The following is a 21,586-nucleotide window of genomic DNA, read 5'->3' on the forward strand; positions in this document are numbered from 1 at the left end:
TAGAGAGTTGCATGCAAGGTACATGTCTTGCCCACTCTTCTATCTCCTTAGCCTCTCAAAGGAGAGCTTTAGATTTACCTCCTTTTCTGTATCATCAGTGTGCTTGGTGAGCTATTGTCTGTGTAAGTATGAGGGAACCGGGAATGCATTCACAGATGAAGCAACCAAGTTATGAAAAAATTGCTTGCTGCAGTATTATGGAGACCAAAAGAGCTGACATTGACACTATTCTCTTCCACTGGAGTGCCAGGTTTCCTCCTCTCTTATGTTGTCCTGAAACTAGGTTGGATAAATCATGTGTGTTGATGAGGAACATTATATGTCTTTCTATTCCATTCTGGTGGGTGATGCCCAGAAATCAGTCCTGTCTTAAAATGCTCCATGACTTTTAAGATACAGTTTTAATCAAAGTGAAACCTCTTTATTCACCTGTTGAACTCGGAGCAGGAAACAGCTGATAAGTAACACAAGTATTGCTCCTTCTTTGTCCCACAGAACCATTCTGATATTTATCAACTGAGTTCAGAATAAAAGCATAGAAGTTGCAGGTTCCAGGGGAGAAAGTTGCCCATTATGGGAATGACTTTATGTGGTTTGGGAATGTCAGTGAGGTCTGAAGCTTAAAAAAAAATAAAGTGGGCCCGGTGAGATAGCACAGCAAGGTGTTTGCCTTGCAAGCAGCCGATCCAGGACCAAAGGTGGTTAGTTCGAATCCCGGTGTCCCATATGGTCCCCCGTGCCTGCCAGGAACTATTTCTGAGCAGACAGCCAGGAGTAACCCCTGAGCACCGCCGGGTGTGGCCCAAAAACCAAAATAAATAAATAAATAAATAAAGCAAGATAAAAAAAACCACTTGAGAAAGCCTAAGGTTCTTGCAGAGATAATAAAAGTCCAGCAGAAATTGATTTTCAATCCTCTTCAAGCTTGCATCCCTCCATTCAGAGAGATGGCTGCAGACAGGAGAGCACTTGCCAGACACACAAAGGGTTAGGGGGTGAGGCAGTGGGGAAGGATTTTGTTTCTACAAACAAGATTTTATTCCTGGATTCTGACTTGCTAGAAGAAAGAAAGGGACTTGCAGGGAGTAGAGGAAGAGGAGGCATGATGAAATTTTGATTCATAGGTAAAGATAAAAACAGAACGGGACTAGTAGGGTGTTCTATTTTTGTTTTATTTTGTTTTGGGGCCACACTGGCAGTGCTCATGGATTACTCTTGGGCTCTGCACTCAGGTATCAATCCTGGTGGGCTTAGGGGACCACATGGGATGGTGGGGGGGGTCAAACCCAGTAGGCTATCCACTATACTATCCCTTTGGACAGACACTATTTGTCCTAGAATTGCAAAAGTTGCCAGAATCCTTTATTTCTTTCCCTTCTACCCATGTCCCTCCAAAAAGTGACTTTGCAACCAGAAACAGCCAGTGTTGATGGAGATATGTTGAAAAGGTAATCTTATTCACTGTTGCTGGAAATGTAAATTGGTTTAGTATCTATAGAAAATGGTACAGAGAGATCTTAAAAATTAAAAATATGGTTCAGTGATTCTAATCCTTGGCATCTATCCCAAGAAAGCAAAAAACATTAGTTCAAAGAGATGTATATGCATCCATGTTCATTGCAGTGCTGTTTGCGATATCTAAGATATGGAAACAACCAAGAGCCCACTGACTGATAAGTGGACCAAGAAGTTGTGAGATAAACACGATGGAATGTTTCTTAGCTATGTTAAAAAAAGAAATTGTGTATTTTTGTCGCAACTTGGATAGAGCTAGAGCAGGTCTTGTTGAAAAAACTTAATCAGAGTGAGGAAAAATACTAGAGGATCTTACTTTTATGTGGGATATAAAAAATAAAGGAATGAACAGTATCTAATGACCCCAACTCCTTGGACTATGAATACACAATTGAGGTTACCAAGGAATAGAGGCAGAAGAGAGAATCTAGAAGATACCTCTACCATAATGTAATGTTTTCTTTCTTTTTTATGTTTTTTTTTTTTTGTTTGTTTTTTGGGGAGGTCACACCTGGTGATGCTCAGGGGTTACTCCTGGCTATGTGCTCAGAAATTGCTCCTGGCTTGGGGGACCATATGGGATGCCGGGGGATCAAACCATGGTCCATTCTAGGTCAGCCACGTGCAAGGCAGATGCTTTACCACTCTGGCCCCCATAATGTAATGTTTTAATCAATATTATAAGTTTAGATTCTTTATAGGAAATCTGTGAGTAAATGCTCTCATAGGAATTGTGGGTCCAAGAGGGTATATTCTATCTTAGATCTTTCTGAAGTAATAGGATTCCAGAAGGTAATTTTTTAAGTGGTAAGTTGAGTGAAAGACCTATTTGGTTCTCAGTTTAAGCAAGAGAGCTGTAAATAGGAATCACATCACAGTTGGAATTGGGATCCCAGGGCTTCTTGTTTCCGTTATAGCTGGAAAACACATGTGCTCTCATTATGGGATAAGGTCTTTTCTGCTATGTCTTCTTGTGTTCCTCTGGTTGAACAACACTTAAGTTAAAAATAATTATAGAAAAAAAACCAAATGTAACATGACATAGAACAGCTGTGCCTTGATTAGTCTATAGCTTGAGCTAACAGGCCTGCAATATGATACAGGCAGTCCCAGACAGAGGAATTGCAGGGGTAGGGAGCTCCCCAACCGCAAAGAGATGCTTTAAGAGCTCATGGAAATGGTTCTGACAAGCTAGAGGCAAACTAGAGCAAGGCCGACTGCAGCAATCCCAGAGGTGGTACAAGCTGTGAAAATGAATCATGTTTTCACTCCCTTTCCCTTTTCCTCTCTTTTTAATAAGAAATATGAATGTCAGATTTCCAAATTACCCAGAAAATGAAGCTGGGAGTAGAGGAGCTGCCATGGATGACAGAGTTACTTGCTGATAATGCCCTACACAGAGACCTCTGGGCATATGAAGAACCAGGGAGGCTGGCCAGAAGCCAGACCAAGTGTTTTTGACATCTTTAGCCAGCATGTCAAGAATCCACAAGCTGGATGTGGAAAAGGAGCAGTTTCAATTTTCAAATGTCAGCTATGCATTTAATGCTTGTTACTTCCTGTTAATGAGATGCTCTTTTATGGGGAGTTTGTAGTAAGAGTGCCAGGAAATGAATTAAGCAGAACATATCTGTTGCATATTTCAAATATTCCTAGGAGTCCTAGAAAGGAGGAGGAAATGGAAAGAAGCTCAAAAAGCAATATTGCATGAAATTAATTGGCTGCTATGGTCATGAAATATCTTACAAATATTCCATTGAAAATAAATTCCTAATATTTCTTACAGATTACCCATAATTTCAGGGGTTCTGCATATATCATCTCATTTAATTTTTTCTTGGGAATTCAGGGGCTGCATCTGGCTGTGTTCAGGGATTATTCTGACTCGGTACTCAGAATCATTGGTCATCACCATTCTGCTGTGTGCTAGGAAAATACTTTATTGGCTGTACTATTTATTTCTCTGGCCCTCTCATTTAATTCTTACTGCAATTCTAGGAACCTCAAATTCATAATAAGAAAATTGATATACAGGAAGGTTAAACAAATAACAAATCCAAGGTTGCACGTATTACCAGGGTCAGAATCAGGATTTGGGTCTGGATACCATGATTTTAGACTCTCCTACTTTAAACAATGACATGTACTGCCCATGCTGCCTTTTAGTGTCCATCGATAACTTTATTTTGTTGTTTCTATTTCTAGTTGATATCACATGCATTTAATAGGCTTTGTTTATCAAGACAGAATCCTGTTGTGAACTGTATTATTTAAACTTAGTCTATATTTAAACTTCATTTTATTGGGAAGTATTTTGGGGCCACGACCACTGGTGCTCAGGACTTATTCCTGACTCTGTGCTTAGGAATTACTCCTGATCAAGCTTTAGAGACAATAAAGGGTACTGGGGGTTTGAACCCAGGTCAGCTATTTGCAAGGCAAGTGCCCTAACTACTATCCTCATCTCTCTAGATTCTTCTATACTTATTTTTTTTTCTTTTGGGCCACACTTGGCAGCATTCATGGGTTACTCGAGCTCTGCACACAGAAATTATTTATGGGAGGCTCAGGAGACTATATGGGATGCCAGGGATTGAACTTGGTTCAGCTGCATGCAAAGCAAATACCCTATCCACTGTACTATCACTCTGGCTCTGAATTTAATTTTTAACAGTTATATAGACCCCTGCTTTGATTTCTTACCTCTTTTCCACACGTTTGGTTTTGAAACGCGGTGGCTTTTCCTCTACAAATGAGGCATTCAGTGCTCTATGTAACCTCTGGTAAAAAGAACAGATCCACATGGAGAATTATTAGAAACTCAGGGCACCAGGACAAATACTGCCCAAGATTGAACAGCATTATCTTGTCACTACAAAGTGAGTCTTTAATCGAATTCCCAGGGATGTTAGAAAACACATCAGTATTCAGCTGAAAATCTCAGGAGAACAATAATTCTTGATTATTATTCTCCCTAGAGGAGCAAAAAGGTAATTTACAAGGAAACTCAGAAATGCTCTGGGTAGAAGAAGATTCCTGAAACAGAGAAGAGTTTTTACAATTAAATTGGTGGGGCTGGAGAGATAGCATGGAGGTAAGGTGTTTGCCTTTCACGCAGGAGGTCATGGGTTCGAATCCCGGCGTCCCATATGGTCCCCCGTGCCTGCCAGGAGTGATTTCTGAGCCTGGATCCAGGAATAACTCCTGAGCACTGCCGGGTGTGACCCAAAAACCACACACACGCACAAAAAAAAAATTGGTAAAGACAAGTCAGAGCCTTCAGTTTGGGGGCCAGGGAGATAGCTCAGAGTCACAACACAAGTCTAGCATGCGTAAGGTCTCTAGTTTGATTCTTGCCATGACCTGATGTGACCATGAATATGCCCCGAGTATTTGTGGGATCTCATCTTTTTTCCACAAACAAACCAACATTCCAAAATATTCCTCTTCAGTTTCTATTTATGAGCAGTCCAAAGAAGGAAATAAGAATTTGAGAATGACCTTAAAACTTTTGATACGTAGTAGAGAAGACAGGTAGTGAGCACAGTTGGATTTTGAAAACCAGATACTTTCTAGGATAAAGTAGGAAGAGGGTTCAAATGTAAGAAAATCAGTGACTGGTATCTCTCTAGAAAAAATGAAATAAAGTGGGAGCTGACTAAAAAGGCAAGGGCAGAAGAGGCTGACCTGGCAGCCTTGCTTAGCTGGGAGGTAGGTGTGAGTGCTAGTGCTCTGGAGGCAGACAGACTCATTAAAAGAGATCAGGAGGTTCCTCTGGGCTTAAGCCTCACCAAGGTCTCTTGAAGTTATAGTGCCTTCCAGTCCCTGCAGCATGAGAAAGCTTTCTGAGTCTATTTTTTTATTTGTTTGTTTGGGACCACACCTGGTGGTGCTCAGGGATACTCCTGACTCTGCACTCAGGAGAAACTCCTGGCAGGCTCTGGAGACCATATGTGATATGGGGATCAAAACAGGGTTGACTATGTGCAAGGCACCCCACCCCCACCCCTGCACCACTGTGCTATCATTTCAGCCCCTTCTGAGTCTATTTTGACCTTTTTCTTTGCCAATTTCCTCAGGGAGAGATGTGCTGATGTATGTGCCTGCGTGAATGGTCCATCTAATGTTTTCCTACAAGTGAATTTCTAGTTTGCATGACTTGGCCTTGGGAAAGCCAGGACCAATTAAAAAATCTATCCGAAAAAGGGACCAGGAGGTTTATCAATCAAGTGATAGGGTTTTAAAGCTTATTTCATAGCTTTTAGTTTGGGGGGGAAAAAAGAAAGGATAAAAAAAAAGAAAGAAAAAAATGAAAAAAAAAAGCAGAAAGAAGGAAGAAATCTATAGAATATATTTTTTATATAATTTTTAAATTGTCACTTTTTGGGGGTTATTATTTGCAAGAGACATTTAGGGGCTATGGGACTCACTCCTGGTGACACTAAGCCTACTGGATCCATGATTTAATGCAAAGACTTCGGATACAGTGCTCCCTGAGTCCTGTGGTGTTGGGGACCACCAAGACCACCCCTACAGTTCTCAGGGTCTACAGAGCTGTACCCAGCTATTTTTTTTTCAGGCCACACCCGTTTGATGCTCAGGGGTTACTCCTGGCTAAGCGCTCAAAAATTGCCCCTGGCTTGGGGGGACCATATGGGACGCTGGGGGATCGAACTGCGATCCTTCCTTGGCTAGCGCTTGCAAGGCAGACACCTTACCTCTAGCGCCGCCAGCCCCTGTACCCAGCTATTCTTAGGAGGCCATGCAGTGCCAAAGATTGGCTTTAGCACATACACCCTAACTCCTCCTCTATCTCCCAACTTCCCAGACTGTCACTCTTATGTGAAACTGGTTAAAAATAATGTGTCAATTCTGTTCTTTCCATCGTGAGCAAAACTGATTCTGTGAAAGGAATTTTGAACATTATAGAACAACCAAAGTTCAAAGGTAATTGTAGCAAAAGGGAATTTATGGCACTGAGCAAATGTCATTTTCTACTGAGGGTGTCTACATCACCTGAGTTCTCATTGTAATTTGTCATTTTCCAGTCTGACATGGGCTCTGCATTCTCCCTTTCCCAGGACTCTGACATGGAAGAAAGTTGATGGCAAGACACCTGAGTCACTCACCTGACTGGTATGGAGCCAGTACTGCAGCTTGGATTTGTTCTTGATTCGTGGGAGCAGCAGCCTGTACACTATGTGTTCACCAATGGTGGTCAATATAGACAGACCAAATCCAGCACAGAGCAGCACGAAGAGTCCAGAAAAGTGTTTGATGCCCATCTGCAGGGTCTGTGACCAAACAGGAAAGAAAAAGCCATGACGACATTGTTGCTACTCGATCACACGTTCACTAGTGTGAACACTAGAAACACTAGACCAGTGTTTCATAAGTCTCTGCACTCTAAAGGGAATCTAGAATACATATTTCTAGCAACTTCAGGCATATTCCTGTGTGCTGGCTACATGGAATTAAACGGTAAGAATGGTCCTTGGAACTGTACTGAACATCTGGACCATCTCACAGTCTTTTACAGAAAAACAGATAAAGAGGGAGCAATATTTATTTCTACTTTTAAGAGAATCATTCAATAAATGTTTTTTGACTGGGGGACATTAATATAATAACTTAATATTTTAAAGCAGTCAATATTTACCTACAGGGGAGAAACTCTCTTAGGGAGATTTAAGAGAAAAAATGATGAGTTGGACAATTTCCAAATTTAGATCTGGCAGGAAATGTGAGGTGTATCTAGTTCTATTTTCTTAAATTGTGGTTCATGACCCCACAAGGGGTGGCAAAATTGAAAACGGGGGTTGAAAAATAGTTGGCAATAGTAAGAGGTTTCTGAATGTGCAAGGACCAAAATTAATCCAAAGCCAACTATATAATGCATCCAACGTGGTTCTGGCAGTACATATTGTGTGGATGAAAGGAGGCCAGAAGTGGAAAAACATTAAGAAATCCTGATTAATAAATGTCCCATTTTATACATGAGGTACTAGAGACTCAAAAAGCTAAGTAATTGGACTACATTACAAAGTTAGACAATCTTGGAGTAGAAAGAGAAGTACTTATTATTTCAAATACTTACTACTTACCTATTAGGCATTTGATTGCTTGCTTTTTGTTGTTTTTGCTTTTGGATTATACCTAACAGTGCTCAGGGGTTACTCCTGGCTTATGCTCAGGACCATATGCAGTACTGAGAATAAAACCATAGTTGGCAGAGTGCAAGGTCAGCATCCTGAATGCTGTACTATCTTTGGCTTAACTTATCATTATAACCTCACTTTATAGTTGAGAAAACTACAAAATACCAGAATCATTGAGGTGATAAAGCTTATCTCTAAATTTATATTGGCTAAACGCAAAAGCCTGGGATATTTTTGATAACAGCAAATCTGTTCCAGTTATAGCTACAGTAATTAAATAATTGAAGCAGGCATCTTGCAAATTGATAGAACAGAACTCCCATATGACTCAGTGATTCCACTTCTTGATGTCCACTCACTCAGACACAAAGCATTCATTTGAAAAGATTTTCTAGTTCATTGGTGCCATGGTCACGATAGAGGAAATAACCCAAATGCCCATCAAACTGTAAGTGAATAAAGAATATGTATGCAGTGGAATACTATGCAGCTACAAGTACAGTAAAATATACTATGCAGCCAAAATCAGTTTGCTGCAATTGTATGGAACTGGAGGGTATAATGTTAAGCAACATAAATAAAAGAAATAACAATAAATACTGATATTCTTGCTCATTTGTAGAGTATATAGATACAAAACCAAGTAACAGATTACATCAATGACATACCTCTGGCCTTGGAATACAAAATTTACTAACAAACATTGGTGGGTAGCTAAAAGGGCAGCAGATCACACTAGTGGTGATAGATAAAGGGTCATGGACACATTGGTGATGGGGGATAGGAAAATTTATCTACAGATAAAATAAATACTATAACTATTGTAATAGCTTTAAACAAAAAATTGCTTGCCATTAAAAAGCTTGAGTCTAGGAAAAAAGCAAGTCAGGCTACATTTATCCATACTTCCTGGGTTTTGTGGAGAGACTAGTTCATGTGATCAATATAAAATAATGAAAGTGGAATGTGAGGTCCAGCTGGGAACAAGTAAAAGTGTTCTGAGCTGAAGGTACAGAGATGGATATGGACATGAAAGAGACTTCTGTGCCTTGGGGATTGAGCACAAAGGAAGGAAAAAGGAGAATTAACAACACTGAAAGTCCATAGATGCCTATGCTAAGGAGCCTTTGGTGCCCTTTGCCTGAGGATTTTAGTCATTGTTTTCATCTTTACTATTATCAGCAATCATTTATTTTTTGACATAAAATATGTAAAGGACACAGTGTTGAGCACTTTTTATGGAATGGCATGCTTACTATTCATTACAGAATAGGGGACATTACTATTTTCATTGGTAGACTAGAAGATTTAAAGTCTAAGGACTTAAATTGAAGTTCTCACTGCTAGGACGTTTGAGTTCTGATCTTGGGTGGAGTTGTCATCTGATACTATACTTTTTTTTTCTTTTTTTTTTTTAATCAATATCTTCATTTAAACACCTTGGTTACAAATATGATTGTAGTTGGGTTTCAGTTATGTAAAGAACACCCCCCTTCACCTGTGCAACATTCCCATCACCAATGTCCCAAATCTCCCTTCTCCCCACCCCACCCCCACCTGCACTCGAGACAGGCTTCCCACTTCCCTCATGCATTCACATTGTTATGATAGTTCTCATTGTAGTTATTTTTCTAACTGTACTCATCACTCTTTTTGGTGAGCTTCGTGTTGTGAGCTGGACCTTCTAGCCCTCCTCTCTATTGTCTCTGGGAATTATTATAAAAATGTCTTTTATTTTTCTTAAAACCCATAGATGAGGGAGACTATTCTCCGTCTATCTCTCTCCCTCTGACTTATTTCACTCATGGTACTACACTTTTAAACCATTTTATTTGACTCTAACGTGAATGGTCTTTACTCATTCTGAAGGGGTCTTCCTATTATCCTCCCCATCTCTCTCTACTCCCAATTGTAGAGCAACAGCCAGCCAGGCACGAGACATGGAACATCAATTTGGGTTGGGATTTGGGACTGAAAGGTTCAGTTGCAGAGCTTGGAGAGTTCAAACTGAGCCATGGTATCTCTCTCTTCCTGATGGTGTTTTAGGCAGTAGCCCTGGGTCAATGATAGTGCTAGAATCCCACTGAAAAAGAAAAGACTAGAAGTGACTCAGGGTATAGAGGAGGCATGTGTCCTAGGACTCAGGGACACAAGACAGGATATCTAAGCCAAGCACCTGAGAATGTAGGCAGAAGACCAGCCCTAAAGAAAGATAAATCTGGTCTGAAAAGATGAGTGCTCCGTTGGGCCACATTTGCTGAGTACAACCCTGTAATTCTGCTGCCTGCAACTCTTGGCACTGACCTTAACAGCATGTGCAATTTCTGAAATGAGAGCATGTGATCCTCAGTGAGCATAACTAACAATGTGAAAGCATTATGGCTAGAAAGTGTGACATTCCCCAGCAAAAACATGCAACCACATAGGCAACCACAGCAGAATTGTGAAAAATGGTGTCCTGGTGAACATTACAGCAGAATAAGTGTGAGCATCACATCAAAATATTACAAAAATATCACAAAATATCACAGCCAAGTGTGTGGCACTGCAACCAGTGCAACCTCCGTGAGCTTGACAACAGTCAAGAGTGCAATGAACAATGAACAACAACAACAACAAAAGGAAAAAACTGCTTTATTTTTGAGGGGACCACATCCAAGGGTGCTCAGGGCTTCATCACAGGTCTGTGCTCAGAGATTATTATCAGTGGTTCTCTGGGGGGGCTGGGGATCAAATCCAAATCAATCATATGGAAGGCAAGCATTTTACTCATTGTACGTTTACTCTGGCCCTGGGAAGTATTTCCTAATTTAAAAAGTTGTGTGCAAGTCTGGAGAGCGATTTGACAGGGTGAAGCACAAGCTTTGCATGTAGGAGTACTGTTTCAGATTCCTGGCACTGATAAGAGTGACCCTTGAGCAAGGAGTTAAGGGTAGTCTGCAGTCACTAGCAGACCAGTAGTCTGCAGTCACCCCAAAATAAAACTAAACAAAAAGTGCTAAACATCATTTATGCATATTATCTATCATCTTAAAGCAACCCTCTAAACAATTATTATTACATTTTACATTTGAGAAAACATTCTATAGGAATCCATGGCCTTTCTAAGATCACATAAACAAATAAATTGGGGAACCAATATATTGCCAAAGCACACACACATGGCCTTTAAAGCAAACACATCTTAACTCTTACTGTCTGTGCCCTGTAATACTTTGAAAAAAAAAATCATTCAAAATCATCCCATGAATTCAAAATCCACTATACTCTGTCTGTGAGCACCAGTGAAGTGTTTAAATTGTGTCTGAGTCTGAGTGATAAGAAGTGTGGCTGTGGACTTAATTCAGTTGTTCTTACAAGGACCACACCTTGTAAATGTGCTATGCATTTGATACATGCATCTGCCCCACATTATCAAATGAAAACATTTTTAATCAAATGGTACTGACACAACTTGACTCTTATCATTGGTCTCAGAATGAAAAGGAACAATGAATATTCATTTATTGTCAACTCTAAATGAATTCAAGTGATACTGACAAAAATAATGAGGTTGCTGCAAGTGTCATCTGCAGAAACATATTCAGAAATTCCACCAGTCTTCACGTATCTCAGAGTTACAAAACATTAGAGCAAAGAGAATACAAGAAACATTTAGCTTTTTGTTTCCTTCATTCCACTGCCTATTCTGCAGTTTCATTGGATAGATTACAGCTACAGTCAGCCAGAAATTGCTTATCATTTTGGTTGATGGCAGATCATATGTACAGTGGTAGAGCCAATAGATTAGAACATACGTCTTGGGCCCGGAGAGATAGCACAGTGGTGTTTGCCTTGCAAGCAGCCGATCCAGGACCAAAGGTGGTTGGTTCGAATCCCGGTGTCCCATATGGTCCCCCGTGCCTGCCAGGAGCTATTTCTGAGCAGATAGCCAGGAGTAAACCCTGAGCACCGCCGGGTGTTGCCCAAAAACCAAAAAAAAAAAAAAAAAAAAAAAAAAGAACATACGTCTTAAGTGTGTATTAGTTTATATCTCATAGATTTATGTAATTATACTCAGATATTCATACAATGACACAAATGTCTAATGAAGCATTTTTTAAGAACATTTGTTTGTTCATTAAACCTGACTACTTTGAAGGCCAAGAAAAGACTACCTCAGAAGATAGAGCCCAGCATCTGAATAATCCTCTTCTTTAAGAATATAAGTGGTACCCTCCAGCACAAAGGTGGAAGTTATATACTAAAAATGCTAGAGCCTATGAAAAAATGCAATGGTTTAAATGGAGATTGTCAAGAACACTCTAGACCCCAGATTATAGTGAGAAAGGAAGAAATTAAGTGGAGGAAGAGAAAGACAAATTAAAGGACAGGGACAGAGGCCAAGTGGTCTCAGGTGCATTGATGGTGTTAAGAAAGGACAGAACTAAATATCTAAGCTAGAGTCAACAACAATGAACTCATGAGACACAAGATTTAACAACCCAAATGAAAAACAGGCCTGTTATGATGGCAGTGTGGAGGGTAGGGGTTGGTGGCATGAGATGGATTGTGGGAACATTGGTGGGGGGAGGTTGACACTGGTGGTGGAACTGGTCTTAAAACATTGTATATATAAAATCTAATTATGAATAACTTTGTAAATTACAATGGTTTAATAAAAAAGTTTTTAAATGCAAAGCTACTTCTTACATAGTCCTATCCATCTCAAAATTTTTTTTCTCTTTACAATTACACAGGCTAAAAATCTTTGAGTAGCCCTTGGATTCTCTTTCTCTAGTGTCCCATACCAAATGTATCTATAAATATGGTGGAACCGGGCCCGGAGAGATAGCACAGCGGCGTTTGCCTTGCAAACGGCCGATCCAGGACCAAAGGTGATTGGTTAGAATCCTGGTGTCCCATATGGTCCCCCGTGCCTGCCAGGAGCTATTTCTGAGCAGACAGCCAGGAGTAACCCCTGAGCAATGCCGGGTGTGACCCAAAAAAAAAATGGTGGAACCTACATCAAAATTTGTCCAGAATCTGAATTTCTGAACACTTTCACCAATCAACCTGGTGTAGATCACTATATCAAAATAGCTTCCTAACTGGTACCCTGATCTCTTTGCTACTGGAAAGATCCTCTCAACATACCTTTATTGCCTATTTGAACATAATTTTCAAGAAGTAAGGGAGTTTTCCCATTTAATTTACTGCAAATACTGATTATCTAGAGCATCAGCTAGCATTTATTAAATATACGAGCACAGAGGACAAAGAGTACTGGTATAGGATGGGTTTATTGGTGGAGGCTGGTTGACATTGGTGTGGTGGTGGGAAGGCCTTGACTTACTATATATCTGAAATTCAACTATGAAGTACTCTGGATCACAATTATTATTTTTTATTTTTTTTAATTTTTGTTTTGTTTTTGGGCCACACCCGGTAATGCTCAGGGGTTACTCCTGGCTATGCGCTCAGAAGTTGCTTCTGGCTTGGGGGACCATATGGGACGCCGGGGGGATCGAACTGTGGTCCGTCCAAGGCTAGCGCAGGCAAGGCAGGCACCTTACCTCTTGCGCCACCGCCCGGCCCCGGAGCACAATTATTTTAATAAAATAAAATTAAAAAATTATACAAGCTTTATGTGTTTGAATAAATGTATATGAATGTATTTGAAAGATAGGCTTTATATTTTTTGCTTTTATTGAAGCATTATGACTTACAGTTATTTATAATTAAGTTTTAGGTACAGAGTATTTCAGCACCAATTCCTGTCACTAATGTCAACTTCCCTTTCACCAGTTTCCTGAGATTACCTCCCATTCCTCCAGTTTGCTTCCTTGAAAGGTAGATTTTTAAGTTCGGTTGTTGTAAGAAAGCTGGACTTTTTATTAGTAAGCTTATATATCCCCCCCCTCCATGTAAGTTTATATTTCAGGAAATTTTTCAGAATAATTCTGTGAGGAAGAAAGATAGAGATGGATATTCTTAATTGATAGATTAGAAAACCAAGACTCAGAAAGTCTAGAAAAACTTGCCATCAAGGCTTCAAAATAACAGAGTTCATTCATCTGGGGAGCAAATATGAGAACCAGGGAAAAAATACATTTATAACAGATAAAGTGAAAAATTGGCGATGAAACATTTAGCTGGCTTGTGTAGGATGCTAATTGATCTTATTTGCTGAGGATTCTTTCCTACGATGTACAGTCTGTGTGCTCACCTGCCCTTCAACTCCCTCCCTCCCCCTCTCTCTCTTTCTCTCCCTCTCTCATTCCCTCTCTCTTTCTCTCTTTTTCCCTCTCTCCCTCCCTCCTTCCTTCCTTCCCCTCTCTTCCTTCCTTCCTCTTCTTTCTTTCTTTCTTTCTTTCTTTCTTTCTTTCTTTCTTTCTTTCTTTCTTTCTTTCTTTCTTTCTTTCTTTTCCTTCCTTCCTTCCTTCCTTCCTTCCTTCCTTCCTTCCTTCCTTCCTTCCTTCCTTCCTTCCTTCCTTCCCTCCCTCCCTCCCTCCCTCCCTCCCTCCTTCCCTCCCTCCCTCCCTCCCTCCCTCCCTCCCTCCCTCCCTCTCTCTCTCTCTCTTTCTTTCTTTCTTTCATTTCCCGGCGCAGAGAAATGAAGAGGCTGATGAGTTCCAGCAGATGCTTTGAAAAAGTGCTTTAATACTGACCAGTCAAATGGCCAGGGTCAAAGTTCCCCCAGAATAGAAAGGGGACCAAAGACCTCGTGGGTCCCTCGTCACCCCCTTATATAGGATGGGAAGTGGGAGGGGAAGAAGAGTCCTTGAGGGCTGGACTTCCGCTACGATAACACCAATGATTCGTGAGGTAGGGGTAGAGGTGGGGCCGAGGCAGTGACGACTTCCTTAAGGGTGGGGCCAAAGCAGTGACAACTTCCCTAAAGGGCGGGGCACCCACCAAGGTTGGTGGGGGGGGGGCTGATTTCCCTTTTCACAACCAGGGTTCTTTTTGTTTTGTTTTTATGTTTTGGTTCTGTTTTTCTTATTTTGTTTTTGTTGTTGGACCACACTGTGAGAATAGGTGCAGGAGTGATTATTTCTTTTTCCTCTTCAAATTTCTTTCTCTCTTTTCCATTGTGGTGATTACTGGAAGTGATATTCACATGTCACTGCACGTAACATGGATGTCTCCATTATTAAGGGAAGCACACTCCAGATGTGTCTATTGGCTTTTCTGGTGCAGTGCCTGATTTCTCCCAAGAAATAATTCAGCCAGAGGCCCGCCAGTGGAAGTCAATCATAACCCCTGAATGAATTACTGGCTATATTTCTGACATGGCTGTGACATATTTCTCTCTTCCTTTTATTTGACATTGTCTCCCTTGCGAAACTACAGAAATTCGGCCTCAGTACTCCTGCAGTCATAAAAAAATTTCAGCACCAAAGACCACCAAAGTTTCCCCGCTGGAAGTATATTTGCAACTCAAAGTCTAGCCAGCTACCTGTCTTTGTTCAACCTATTTACTTCCTAAGACCAAGTCAAAACATAGCATCTTCAAGACAATGGTCTTCTCTCCTTGCCTTTGAGCACCACAGCAGAATGACTTTGCCTCAGGGATATTCCCTGTCACTTTGAATACCTGCTAACAAACAGATTTGGCCAGTGTAGAATTAGGCTATTTGACTAGGCATAATTCTGTACCCCTTTCATAGGTTTTTTTCTCTATTACCAGATCATAGCTAAGTGGGTCTTAGCCCCTAGCTAGAATACTATTCCCTCAGGTTAAGGATATTTGTTATTAGGAGAAAACTAGGATTCCTGCTATCCCTTAATTTACATCAGTAATGACACCTAGGGCCACTGAAACCTATTCTATTCTAAGGTTACAAACCACCTAAAGCTATGTGTATTTGTTTTAAAATCAAACAATGTACATTGATAGTTCTTTGTACTTTGAAAGAAAAAAATGGGCATTCCTATCATATGATTGTCTCTTTATCTTTATCCTTTATATACTCCCTTGTCTAAAGATTAAATTTGTGCACTCCTGCCAGAAGTGTGTTGACCCCCCATACACTGTGTGTGGTATCATTATTTCATATTTCATATTCATCCACTCGTGTTACTTGTTTTCCTATGTGAAGGACTCTGTCCCACTAGAATTGCTGAGATACAAGATGCCTACAGCATTCACATGTTTAAGTTAATAATAATAACTTAATAATAATAAGTTAATAATCACATGATTATTCAGGATTTTATATGGTTGTGGTATACACATGAGTATTCACCAAGGTTTAACTCCTTTCATTGTGATGCTCACACATGCACTTCACCTGGGTTGAGCTTTCTGGTGATGGTGCTTGCACATTTCCCCCATACTTATGTATCACTTATAATGGTATTCATTAGGGTTCATACCCTTTAGATGTGTTTTTTCCCATAGGTTGTGGTGTGGTTAGAAATGTCTTACAGTGTGCCTATAATCTTAGACAACAGAGTGGCCAAGCTCCAATAGCTGTTTGCAGGATCTGGCAGGTGCATACGGTGGCACTAGAAATTGAACTGGCAACATTATACTTAACAAGGTAGATGTTCTAAATCTCTCAGATATTCTCCAGCTTCCTTATCCTGGTTGAGAAGACAAACACATATGATTCAATGGAAGCTGGTTTTGATCAGATGCATTTGGCATTAAAAGTGGTAGTTGAGTCCTTCATAGTGTTAGCACCCTAAAGACACAGTTTCCCAGTCCCTTCTATACTAGTCTCTGGAGTCTTGGGACTCCTTGAAGTCTCCTTACTTATTCTTCTTACTTTAAAAGTCTATCTCTGAGCTTTCTTTCAGTTATACAACTTTTCTTGCTTAAATTAATCTGTTGCTTGCAGTCAATGAATCTGACTGATAAGACTGCTTAAAGGAGATATAGATGTAAACCTAGAGAGAGGTTATTTCTTATGTAGAACACAGACTAAATAGGTAGGGCCTGTCCTTTCAGTATTTCTATGACTGAGAATGACTTTACCTTTTTCTGAGTTCCCAGAAGTTGATAAATAGTAGGTGTTCATTAAGTTATACAATTACTTAATTTTATGTAAAAGCAATTTTGTCTAAATAAGTGCACATTTCTACATTTCTGAAGAATAAACTTGGTCATGATTGTTTTCAAGTTTTCCAGTACCTCTCAAGTATTTTCCCCCAGAGCCACATGACTAGCATCAGAGAAAATAATTTTGTTTTCCAGTGATCCAGTGGATGAAACTTTGCATAATTTCCTCTTTGAGTCTGTAAATCAAATCCTGGTTCTTCAAATAGTGTCAAGGTTTTTTTTTTCCTTTAATAAAAGATCTGGGAGTGGGAGAGGAATGATGATTTTAGTAAGATGAAGAAAGGAAAGGCAATAGAGCCTTAGAAATATTGATGGTGTATTAGAAAGCAGAAAGTAGTGGGAGCAAATACTATTTCTTTTCTTTATTTTTTCTAAAATCATATCTTTATTTAAACACCATGATTAAAAACATGTTTGTAGTTGGGTTTCAGTAATACTATTTTTTTTCCTTTGGGGAAAGCACACCCAGTAGTTAGGAGCACACCCAGAGCTTAATCCTATTTCTATCCTCAGGAACATTCTTGGCAGGGTTTAGGGGATTGTATATGGTGCCAAGAATTAAACCCAGGCTGGACATGTGCAAGGCAAGCATTCTACCCACTGTACTACTTCTGGACTAGCAAATGCTATTCCTAATTTTGAAGAAATGATTTCTACTATTTTCAATCTTGCTACTTGACTATTTTGTTCAGAGATAAACAGCTCTATAAAATGTGTGTTGTCCATTTGTGTGTGTGTGTGTGTGTGTGTGTGTGTGTGTGTTTGTATATGTATGTTGGGGGAGACTAAAAGAAGAATCCCCGAGACAGTTGTCTTTAGAAGAACAAAGAGCAAAAATTCTAGGAGAAATATCTCTCTTTCTAGAGGGATTGGGATTTAGGTCAACATATAATTAAAATTACTCTTTCCTACCAAAAAAAAAAAAGCTCATTTATAGAAGCTAAAATTTTCTCTTTAAGAAATACCAAAAGGGGGCCGGAGAGATAGCATGGAGGTAGAACGTTTGCCTTGTATGCAGAAGGATGATTGTTTGAATCCCGGCATCCCATATGGTTCCTTGAACCTGCGAGGGGTGATTTCTGAGTGTAGAGCCCAGAGTAGCCCCTGAGTGCTGCCGGTGTGACCCAAAAATCAAAAACCAAAAACGAAAAAATATAAAAAGAAATACCAAAAGAATGATCAGATATAACAAAAGAAAAACAAGGAGATAACTTGCCAATCTCAGTGAGGTCCAGCATCAGCCAAATAAATAATACTTCTTTTTTTGTTTGTTTTTTTGTTTTGTTTTGTTTTTTTGGGCCACACCCAGCGGTGCTCAGGGGTTACTCCTGGCTGTCTGCTCAGAAATAGCTCCTGGCAGGCACGGGGGACCATATGAGACACGGGATTCGAACCAACCACCTTTGGTCCTGGATCGGCTGCTTGCAAGGCAAACGCCGCTGTGCTATCTCTCCGGGCCCCAATAATGCTTCTTTTAGGAACTTATCATCATGGCCTTGCCCAGAAGCCCAGAAGATGTTTGCAATTCTGGGGGAATTTCTTAGCTCCTTGCCCCTTCTAGGCACAGGAAAGCATCTAAAAGACTGAATATGATGCCTCAGTTGCTACATTGCTCCATGGCACCATCTTTTCAAAATCTCAGTTGATAACTAAAATGCCAGAAAAAAGATTAAAAAATTAATTTGAGATGAATTCTCTTAACCCTTTTATTATAAAGGTACTTTAAACTTTTTAATTATTTTTCTGAATTAGACCATATGTATTTTTTTACAGAGATATGACAAATACTGCTATGATTAATTCTTTTTTACACATAACTAAGGAATAATTTTAATTTCTCCCTGGGATATATATTGCAGCATTGAACAGAATTGTTAAGTTAGAAAATATACTGTTTTGATATTCTGTGATCTGGAACCTCCCAAAGTATGGAAAATAATTTTAATACTGTCAAGGATATCCTAATGCATGGCACTCAACAATTCAACTGTTTTTCATGATTCTAGAATCTGTTTTTTGGGAACTGGCTCGATAGCACAGCGGTAGGGCATTTGCCTTGCAAGTGGCTGATCCAGGACGGACCTTGTTTCTATCCCCAGCATTCCATATGCTCCCGAATCCAGGAGCGATTTCTGAGCACATAGGTAGGATAACCCATGAGTGCCACAGGGTGTAGTCCAACAAAGACTTTTTTTTTTTTAATTTCTTTAGTAAGAAAGGCTATTTGCAATTGCCTGTTCGCTTTTAGGCCACAAACAATGGTGCTCAAGGCTTAATCCTGGCTCTGCTTTCAGGAATCACTTCTAGTGGATTTAGGGAACCATATATAGTGCCCGGGATTGATTCTGGGTTGGCTGTGTTGAAGGCCAAGGCTCTACCTACTCTTACAATAGCTCCAGCTCTAATCTAAGAGATTTTTTTTCTGGCTTTTTCAGACACACCCGTTTGATGCTATTTTTAAAGGACTATTTTTGTTTTTATGAGTCATATGTTTTTATCTTTTGCACAATCAGACAGACAATGAAGTTTTTCAATGTTTGAAAAAGCAATTAACCCCCCCCCCCTTTTTTTTTTTTTTGCTACACTGGGTGGTTCTCAGGGCTTATTCCTGGTTCTGCTTGCAGGGATCACTCCTGGAGTGCCAGCGATTGAATCAAGGTCAAGTCAGGGGCAAGGCAAGTGCTCTACCCACTGTACTACCTCTCCAGTATATTAATCCATTCCTTAACATGTTATCAGTGATTTTTACCCTATTGACTTTTCCTGTTAACTTTGTTTCACTAAGATTTTATTGTGCAGCAACATGAAATTTTCTGATTATACTTGTATCACCAGTGCCTCTGTTGTTTCAGTCATTAGATGATAGCAGTTGTTAAAGGTAAATGGCTTATAAGTTGCTAAATTTCTGAAGAGTAATGAGCTAGGTGGTTCATCTTGAGTGTCTTTTGAGCTAAGAGTAGAACACATTATTTCCTTCTCATTGAGATTTTTAATGTCCACATCATGCTTCAGAGGCAAATGGCACAATAGAAAGTTTCTACTATCCTAATTTTGATTTCATTTAGAATCTTTAGTGTTTTTATATCTTGGCAAAACAAAACAAAACAAAACAAAACATTGTTGAGGGGGCTGAAGTACAGAACATAGTGTGGAGTAATAGGACCAATAAGTGGGTAGGACATTTGCCTTCCATGCAGCGGAACTAGGCTTAATTCCCAGTATTTCAAATGGACCCGTAAGTCCAACAGAAGTGATTCCTGAGTGGAGAGGCAGGAATAAGCCCTGATCACTATCAGTTGTGGCCCCCAAATAAATAAAAAACATTATTGAGACTAGACACCATGCAGAACTAATAACAAAATAGGGTATTTTGAAATAAGTTAATTTATTATTCTGTATACCATTTTCTTTTTGTTGTTTGTTTTTCTGCTTCTCCTAGTGATGTTCAGGATTTTCTCCTGACTCTGCATTCAGGAATCATTCTTGACAGGCGTGGGGAATTTTTTTTTGTTTGTTTTTCTTTGGCCACACCCGGCGGTGCTCAGGGGTTACTCCTGGCTGTCTGCTCAGAAATAGCTCCTGGCAGGCACGGGGGACCATATGGGACACCGGGATTCGAACCAACCACCTTTGGTCCTGGATTGGCTGCTTGCAAGGCAAATGCCACTGTGCTATCTCTCCGGGCCCAGGCATGGGGAATCTTATAGGATGCTCAGATCAAGGTTAGATCAGTCACATGCAAGGCAAGTGCCTTAGCCACTATACTATTGTTCCATATACACCATGTATATTTATTCTTAAACAAAGTTGTATGTCAGTTAAATCTCAAAGAATAGAAACACATTGCTGAGAAAGAGACCTTTTATGAGTTAGATTTAGGCTGTGAGCTATCAGGTTGTATCCTTAGGTTGGTATAGTGGGCTATTTTCTTACTAAGAATCAGCTAATGGCTTCATAAGATAACACAGGATTTATGCCTATTTATACAGTCAGCCACTATGGGTAGCCAATATGATGGTGGAGGGTCATGATTTTCAGTTTTAGGGACAGGACTTCTCTATCATATCATCTTTAAACACATCTAAATTTTTCCCGTTTCAAAATATGCAAAAGAGATAAGTCATAGTAGTCAAACTAAAAACATTATCAACACCCTCGCAGAAAAAAATAAATAGAAAAGGTGAAGAGAACTTGTAATTAAAAAGCATGTAATTTTTTTTTATTGAGAATGCCTTTGAAGCATGATAGAGTTTAAAGGAATGAGCTGATGTGGTAGTTTTGCTATAATACACACACATATCTAGTGGATTAGGGATTGTAGCATATGGTTGACAGCAGACACAGTCCATTAATATAAGATTCATAATACCATATTGTGTTGAATCTCTATAGTCTCCAAGCATATTGCCTGTTGCTACTAGTTAAATCTAAATACTGTCATCTCCTGACACTCCCCGCCCAGTCTCAGATTAAGCCCAGGTTTATTACAGGTACTTCTGATCAACTGGCTATTAATCAGAGGCTTTCATGGCTTTCTTCTTGCATTTGAATAATTAACTTGAAAAGCTCACAGAAAAGTTTCAATTACTAGGCTAATAGCTTTTGACCTAATGAATATATTTTAGAAATAGAACAATTGGAAGGAAAGCTTAGGGTCAAGTCTGGGAAAAGAATAGAGTTTCCAGACCCTGGGATGGGGATTTGGGGGACTCTTTCCAAACACCTCCACAAATTCACCAACCTAGAAACTCTAAACCTTTTTCTTCCCTTTGCATGGAGGTTTTCTCACAAAGTCAATATTGTTGAAATCCATGGCGATAGGTGACCAATGCAACCTTCAGACCCTCTCATATCTGGAAGTGAG

General features: G+C 39.8%; 1 protein-coding gene across 1 annotated transcript in view; it reads right to left on the reverse strand.

Annotated features, from left to right (window-relative positions):
* Positions 1-21,586, reverse strand: part of GRIN3A (glutamate ionotropic receptor NMDA type subunit 3A) — a 214,829-nt gene that overhangs the window by 2,370 nt on the left and 190,873 nt on the right. Inside the window, exons 7-8 of the mRNA XM_049770011.1 lie at positions 6,645-6,809; positions 4,219-4,295 (exon numbers count right to left, since the gene is read on the reverse strand). Of these exons, the coding sequence (XP_049625968.1) occupies positions 4,219-4,295; positions 6,645-6,809 (242 nt within the window). The remainder of the gene's footprint in view (positions 1-4,218; positions 4,296-6,644; positions 6,810-21,586) is intronic.

Source organism: Suncus etruscus, chromosome 1 (assembly GCF_024139225.1).
Source record: "Suncus etruscus isolate mSunEtr1 chromosome 1, mSunEtr1.pri.cur, whole genome shotgun sequence".
Classification (NCBI taxonomy): domain Eukaryota; kingdom Metazoa; phylum Chordata; class Mammalia; order Eulipotyphla; family Soricidae; genus Suncus; species Suncus etruscus.